Source organism: Entelurus aequoreus, linkage group LG05 (assembly GCF_033978785.1).
Source record: "Entelurus aequoreus isolate RoL-2023_Sb linkage group LG05, RoL_Eaeq_v1.1, whole genome shotgun sequence".
In the NCBI taxonomy this organism is placed as follows: Eukaryota; Metazoa; Chordata; class Actinopteri; order Syngnathiformes; family Syngnathidae; genus Entelurus; species Entelurus aequoreus.
This window is the reverse complement of record NC_084735.1, coordinates 69,096,343-69,103,842: the sequence shown is the minus strand read 5'-3', so window position 1 is coordinate 69,103,842 and position 7,500 is coordinate 69,096,343. Positions and strand designations below refer to the sequence as shown.

At 41.2% G+C, this 7,500-nt stretch overlaps 1 protein-coding gene across 1 annotated transcript in view; it reads left to right on the top strand.

Moving 5' to 3' along the window:
• Nucleotides 1–7,500, top strand: part of zcchc10 (zinc finger, CCHC domain containing 10) — a 12,772-nt gene that overhangs the window by 850 nt on the left and 4,422 nt on the right. The window contains exons 2-3 of the mRNA XM_062048748.1: nt 5,925–6,086; nt 6,192–6,230. Of these exons, the coding sequence (XP_061904732.1) occupies nt 5,925–6,086; nt 6,192–6,230 (201 nt within the window). The remainder of the gene's footprint in view (nt 1–5,924; nt 6,087–6,191; nt 6,231–7,500) is intronic.

Sequence of the window (7,500 nt, the reverse complement as noted above, 5' to 3'; positions counted from 1 at the left end):
ACATCTTAATAAATGTAAAGTATTAACGTTAGGCCTATAGACTACAAAGTGCAAACCGCTGGTGTCTAATGCAGTGTTTTTCAACCACTGTGCCGCGGCACCAAGCTTGCCAACCCTCCCGATTCTCTTGGGAGACTCCAGAATTTCAGTGCCCCTCCCGAAAATCTCCCGGGGCAACCATTCTCCCGAATTTCTCCCGATTTCCACCCGGACAACAATATCGGGGGCGTGCCTTAAAGGCCCTGCCTTTAGCGTCCTCTCTCACCTGAAAAGGAGACTATTATATATGTCTCCGTTATCCATAGGTTTATCTGTAACCCATAAAGTAGGCCGGCACGGAGCTATTTCTCAGCGTGTGTTTATTCCAGCCGGCACGTTAATACACTGATACACAACATCCGGATTCCCATCATGCATTGCTTCAAAACTACGGCAAGTAGTAATGTCCAAAAACATAACAGAGACGAAGCAGAAGAACGAAGAAGAGACATGGCGATGATGAGTAAGAAGAAGTACGTTCCAATAGCTAGAAGTTCCAAAATCATTGGAAAAAATAATTTCAGTTCATCCAGGACAGCTCAAAGGGGAAGGGGTATGCTGCCTGCAAATTTTGTAGAGCAGACTTCTCCATTGAACACGGTGCCCGAATGGATATACTCATTCATGAATGGATTTTATATATATATATAAATATAAATATAGAAATAAATACTTGAAAATATATACCCCCCATCTCCCGAATTCGGAGGTCTCAAGGTTGGCAAGTATGCGCGGCACACTAGTGTGCCGTGAAATATTGTCTGGTGTGCCGTGGGAAATTATGCAACTTCCCCTAATTGGTCCCAAAAATATTTTTTCCAAATCAATAATTATAATGTGCCGTTGCTGTGTAGAGCTCGTCAGGGTAACCACGTAATACTCCTTGCTAGTAGGTGGCAGCAGGTAGTTAATTGCTTTGTAAAAGTCGGAATGTGTCGGGTGAGACGAGGATGGTTTGTTGTGATCACAATATGCAGGTAAAAACGTATACAATGCTTAAACCAGAAATGAACATAAGGTAAAGGCAATGAAGCATAGGAACAGCTATGCAAAACACAAGTAAAACTGAACTGGCTACCAAGTAAACAGAAACAGAATGCTGGACGACAGCAAAAACTTACGGCGTCCACAAAGTACATCCGTACATGACATGACAATCAACAATGTCCACACAAAGAAGGATAGCAACAACTTACTGTAATTAGCCTTGCTTGCTAACACAAAGCAGGTGCGGGGAATAGCGCTCAAAGGAAGACATGTAACTGCTACAGGAAAACACCAACAAAACAGGAAGGGCCACCAAAATAACAGCGCAAGACAAAAACTAAAGCACTACACAGGAAAACACCAACATACTCAAAATAAGGCACAACCTTCTGGTGGAGTTTAATTTTTAAAGTTTTCTGCTGGTGGTGTGCCTCCGAAAATTTTAATGAAAAAAAACGTGCCTTGCCTCAAAAAAGGTTGAAAAACACTGGTCTAATGATTTGGATCCATCCATCCGCTTGTCCATTTCAGGGTCGCGGGGGGTGCAGGAGCCTATCTCTGCTGCATTCGGGCGGAAAGCGGGGTACACCCCGGACAAGTCGCCCCCTCATCACAGGGCCAACACAGATAGACAGACGACATTCACACTCACATTCACACACTAGGGCCAATTTAGTGTTGCCAATCAACCTATCCCCAGGTGCATGTCTTTGGAGGTGGAATGAAACTGGAGTACCCAGAGGGAACCCACGCAGTCATGGGGAGAACATGCAAACTCCACACAGAACTTAAAAATAAAATGTACAATTACATTGCCAACATAGGCTGTTAGAGTGTCCGCCCTGAGATCGGTAGGTTGTGAGTTCAAACCCCGGCAGAGTCATACCAAAGACTATAAAAATGGGACCCATTACCTCCCTGCTTGGCACTCAGCATCAAGGGTTGGAATTGGGGTTTAAACCACCAAAAAGGAATCCCGGGCGCGGCACTGCTGCTGCCCACTGTTCCCCTCACCTCCCAGGGGGTGATCAAGGGGATGGGTCAAATGCAGAGGACACATTTCACCACACCTAGTGTGTGTGTGACAATCATTGGTACTTTACTTTACTTTGTAGTGTACACATGCTAATGATAGGGATTACAAGACCATAGCTGGGAAGCAAGCGTCCGTTTAAAGTTAAAAAAAAGTAAAAATTCCAAACGATAGTCACACATACACTAGGTGTGGTGAAATTATTCTCTGCATTTGACCCATCCCCTTGTTGCACCCCCTGGGAGGTGAGAGGAGCAGTGAGCAGCAGCGGTGGCCGCGCTCGTAAATCAACCCCCAATTCCAACCCTTGATGCTGAGTGCCAAGCAGGGAGGTAATGGGTCCCATTTTTATAGTCTTTGGTATAGGCTACAAAGTGCAAACCGCTTGTGTTTAATGATTTGGGTCGTAACTTAAAAATAAAATGTATAATTACATTGCCAACATAGGCTGTAGTGTACACACGCTAATGATTCGGATCACAAGACCAAAGCTGAGAAGCAAGCGTCCGTATAAGATGGTGAAGAGATGGTGTGAGGTAGATGCACAATGAGAACAGGGTTCGAATTCCATACACAGCTGAGTCATAGATAACTTATTTTTCTTTTTGTTGTTTTCCTTTCCTGCAACAACTGTGTTGTGTTACATTTGTATCATAGAGTGTAGCTTGTTTAATCAATTTGTTTAATGCCAATTAATATCAACTGGTATTATAGTGTTAAATAGATATACATCGATTGAGTGTAAAACATGTATTTATCTAATTGTGATTTATTTTACCTTGCATGGAGTTGTATGTAAACGTATATCAGCCCTCAAACCATGTACTGCAGAGAGAAAAGAAAACTAGTGATGTTGCATGTTTTAATTACACATACAACATATAACACAAACTATACATTTATTTACAACACCCAGTTCGTACAAAAATAAAAAACATTTAGCAAGAACAAGTGAAGCTGGGATAAACTCCTGCGACCCCGAAAGGGACAATCGGTAGAAAATGGGTGGAAGTTACATTACACACTATTTACACTGTATATACACACAGAGCCAGGTAAGTGGGCAAAATGGACTACAACAGGCTAGAAGTACTGTAAGTGAATTTAAAAGTAGATTGTTATGCCTACTTCCTCATTATTTTAGCCATTGCCCCAAATCTCACCTTTCTATTTACTATTTTCTCACATGAATATACGCACAACACACCTAAATATACTGTGCTAGGCTATACTTGTAGCCAGTTAATTTATGATTTTTAGTGAAAATAGATAAAAATCATGTAATAGGCTTTCAATATACATTTTGATGCAAATGGTACCACTTTTGTTGCCATGGTGCAGGCCTGTTACCTGCATCTGCAGGCCAGACACCAGTGTGGGCAAACGACCGAGTATGCCACACAGTTTTTATTTTGGGGTGCTTGGACAACATTAAATACTACATAAAAATATTGCCCACATTAGTCAAAATGTAGGCAAAATAACAATAGTATGTTTATTGGATAGCTATGGAGCAATACTGACAAATATGTAACTGGCAAATAAGTCAATCAATCAAAGTTTATTTATATAGCCCATAATCACAAGTGTCTCAAGGGGCTGCACAAGCCACAACGACATCCTCGTCTCAGATCCCACTTCAGGGCAAGAAAAAACTCAACTCAACGGGAAACAATGAGAAACCTTGGAGGGGACCGCAGATGTGGGCACCCCCCCACCTGGGCGACCGGTGCAATGGATGTCGAGTGGATCTAGTTACCGGTAATAGTGTGAGAGTGTAGTCCATAGTGGGGCCAGCAGGAGATCATAAAGTTAAAGTGCCAATGACTGTCACACACACACCAGGTCTGGCGAAATTATTCCTCTGCATTTCACCCATCACCCTTGATCATCCCCTGGGAGGTGAGGGGAGCAGTGGGCAGCAGCGGTGGCCGCGCTCGGGAATCATTTTGGTGATTTAACCCCCAATTCCAACCCATGATGCTGAGTGCCAAGCAGGGAGGTGATGGGTCCCATTTTTATAGTCTTTGGTATGACTCGGCCGGGGTTTGAACTCACGACCTACCGATCTCAGGGCGGGCACTCTAACCAGGCGAAATGTATTTTTATAAATACAAGTGTTTACCCTTACAAATGACCGTTTTGGGGGGCGGGACAAAATAGTTTGCATTCAGGCTGTGATTAGGCATCCAAAAGCTGGACATTTTGATAGGGGTTTGGAAAGGTGGACCTGGTTGCGTGATTGGCCACAGAAAGATGGACTCAGCCCGGTGTAGGTTTAGGAAAGATGGGATCTGCGCAGGGCATATTCGTGCTGTGATTGGGCAGCCAAAAGAGGGAGCTTGGCTTTTGATAGCATTTTGAAAGATGGACTGAGTTGTGTGATTTGTTGGCCACAGAAAGATTGACTCAGCATGACTATGTTTAGCAAAGATGGATTCAGCCCTGTGATAGGCCTAGTAAAGATGAACTTGCGGAGGCAATTGGCTGCGCTTGCCACAAAACTGCCTTGTTTTGTGGGCTCCATTTCTACCATGTAGGGATAATCCGCTGACGTCACCAGTGGGACCTCACAAATGGGGCAAATTCCAAACACCTCCTTGTGTAGAAAGTCTGAAGGAAGGCAAGATTGTTTTATAAATGCCTCCGCCATGCCGCCACGGTTTGATTTTAAAATTTAGGGACCTATGCAGATCCTAGATACACAACAGCAGGTACCAATACGGGGCTGTACGGTGCGACAAATTTACTCGTAAATGCGACTAAAAGTAGACTGTGTGACGTGAGGGGGAAAAAAACTGTCACACATGTGCAAATAGGGATTTCCACCCTTTCATTACATTTTGCTCCTAAAACAAATCCATCCAAATATGATCAGACTGGAGATTATATTTGACTTTTCTTATATTATTTTCAAAGCTTTTTCTTTTTTGCTATCTCACAACACCTCTTAAAATAGGATCATATTATACAAAACCTACTTTTCTTACTTGTTGGTACCTGTTTTTGTGTATTTGGGATCCCCATCAGTCATGCAAAATTTAAATCAAGGCATAGTGGAGCCATATCAAAAATGTTCTGTGCTACAAATGTTTTTTCCATTTAGTAGCACTGGTGCTAGAAGTGAAAAAGCTCAGCATACAATAATGATAAATGGGTTATACTTGTATAGCGCTTTTCTACCTTCAAGGTACTCAAAGCGCTTTGACAGTATTTCCACATTCACCCATTCACGCACACACATTCACACATTCACACACTGATGGCGGGAGCTGCCATGCAAGGCGCTAACCAGCAGCCATCAGGAGCAAGGGTGAAGTGTCTTGCCCAAGGACACAACGGACGTGACTAGGATGGTAGAAGGTGGGGATTGAACCCCAGTAACCAGCAACCTTCCGATTGCTGGCACAGCCACTCTACCAACTTCGCCACGCCGTCCCCATACAACCCTGCCAAAAGGTTAAAAGTTGGTTTTGCATAATAGGGACATACAATACTGGGGCTAAACAGATTTCTGACGAGGCTATAGCTTCCCCTAGAGCAGGTGTATATATTGTAATTATTGGCAAATTTGATATTAATCTTTGTTTCACCCAAAATAACTTAAAAAAAATGGACAACAATTTGAGATGGGACAAGATAGACTTTAATTGGACAAGATAGACTTTATTTATCCCACAATGGGGGAATAATGTGCTTAAGGTGCAGATGCAAAAAGTCCACAAATATAAGGTAAAAACAATAAAGAACACAAAGGACATACAATAAAAAGCGCAGAGTTGATGCAACCAGCTGCCACTTAAATGCAGTAGGGTCCATATAAGTGATTTTTCAATTGATGTTCTTTTCTTATAATTGCTTTTAGGGAGGCAAACAAGGATCATGTTCGTTGTCAAAAGTGTTTGGAGAAGGGTCACTGGACATACGAGTGCACTGGGAAGCGGAAATATGTTCACAGACCATCAAGGACGGTAGAAATGAAAAAGAAGCTGAAGGAAATTGAAAGCCAACCCAGGAGCATCACAGGGTACGTCAAATCCTATCATTTGTCACAAAGAGCTGTCTTAATTATCACAGTCAATGTCACTTTATTGCGAGCTGCTATGCTAATTTTTTTTCTACCCGTCTACAGACCGGGACAACAAAGCTCCAATGACAAGAAAACTAAGAAGTAAGTTATCCTTGTTGATGTCAATGAAAGGGACAAAATATTTAACACTTATTAGTGTGATTCAGTGCACCAACACTAATGTGATTGTGCAGGAGGACAATAATACAGTAGTTATTTTCTAATTAAACTGCAAAATATGAAATAAAAACATAAAGAGTAGCTGCTATTGTAAGGTCACATTGCATCTCTACTTAGCAAAACAAATCCATTATCTTAAATAACTGCACTTGAGTAAATAAAAACCACCAGCCAATATATGAGGAAAAGTGATAACACAATGAGTTGTATGTACAGAATGTACATGCATACGTTGTTTGGTCGGAATAATACTGGGTCTCACAAAAGTGAGTACACTCTTTGTATTTCACCAATTATTTATATTACAGTACATTTGAACCTAGATTTATAGACTTCATTGGTTCTTGAACATTGTTCGTAAAGAGAGTTTTTTACAATGAAGCAGATTTCTCCACAAGAAACAATGTACACAATAATATGTACCAGCATCGATAAAAGTCTACATTCTGGTAAAGGTTTGTACACTTTTAAAATATTATACATTGGTATAAAGTACTGTGTCAAAATTACGAAACAAGGTGATGGATCAACTTTCTTTTTAGTAACAAAAGCTAAAACCACAAGCTAAACCGTCTTCATTGGCAGCCGCCCTGCCTCCATTATAAAACTTAAAAAAACGAAATAATAAAAGACAAAATAAGACTCGCAGAATAATAGCTTTCATATTTATTATTTTGCACTTGAATAAACAATACCAGGGATGTCCAAACTTTGACTTTATTTGGATTTTCTTTCAATGAGATGTGTAATGTAACGTAATTATATACAGCATTTGAAGGGGAAGTGATTTTTTATTTTTATTTTGCCTTATGCGAAACAAAATTATTTTTTTTGCATTCTAACTTGTAAAATTGGCTCGTTTTAGGTGGCTAGCAATGCAGCTAATGCGACCAATCCATTCTGCCTCTTTGAAAATTCCTCCAAAAACCGCCAGCAATACTTAATTTACAGTCCATAACCTGTATAATAACTGAGCTGTAACGACATTGTATTTGTAAGAGCAAACACTGAAGAACTGTTATGGTAGCATAGGAACACATCGCCTTGCGCCGGCATGCTACAGTATTAGCCGTAAGTTAGCTGCGGCGTCAACAGCTGAATGGCTTTTTGAGTTTGTAATTCGCAACACAAAGCGATAAGACACCAATCTGTACTGAGTGAAAAACACGAACAATCATATTACAGTATCTGT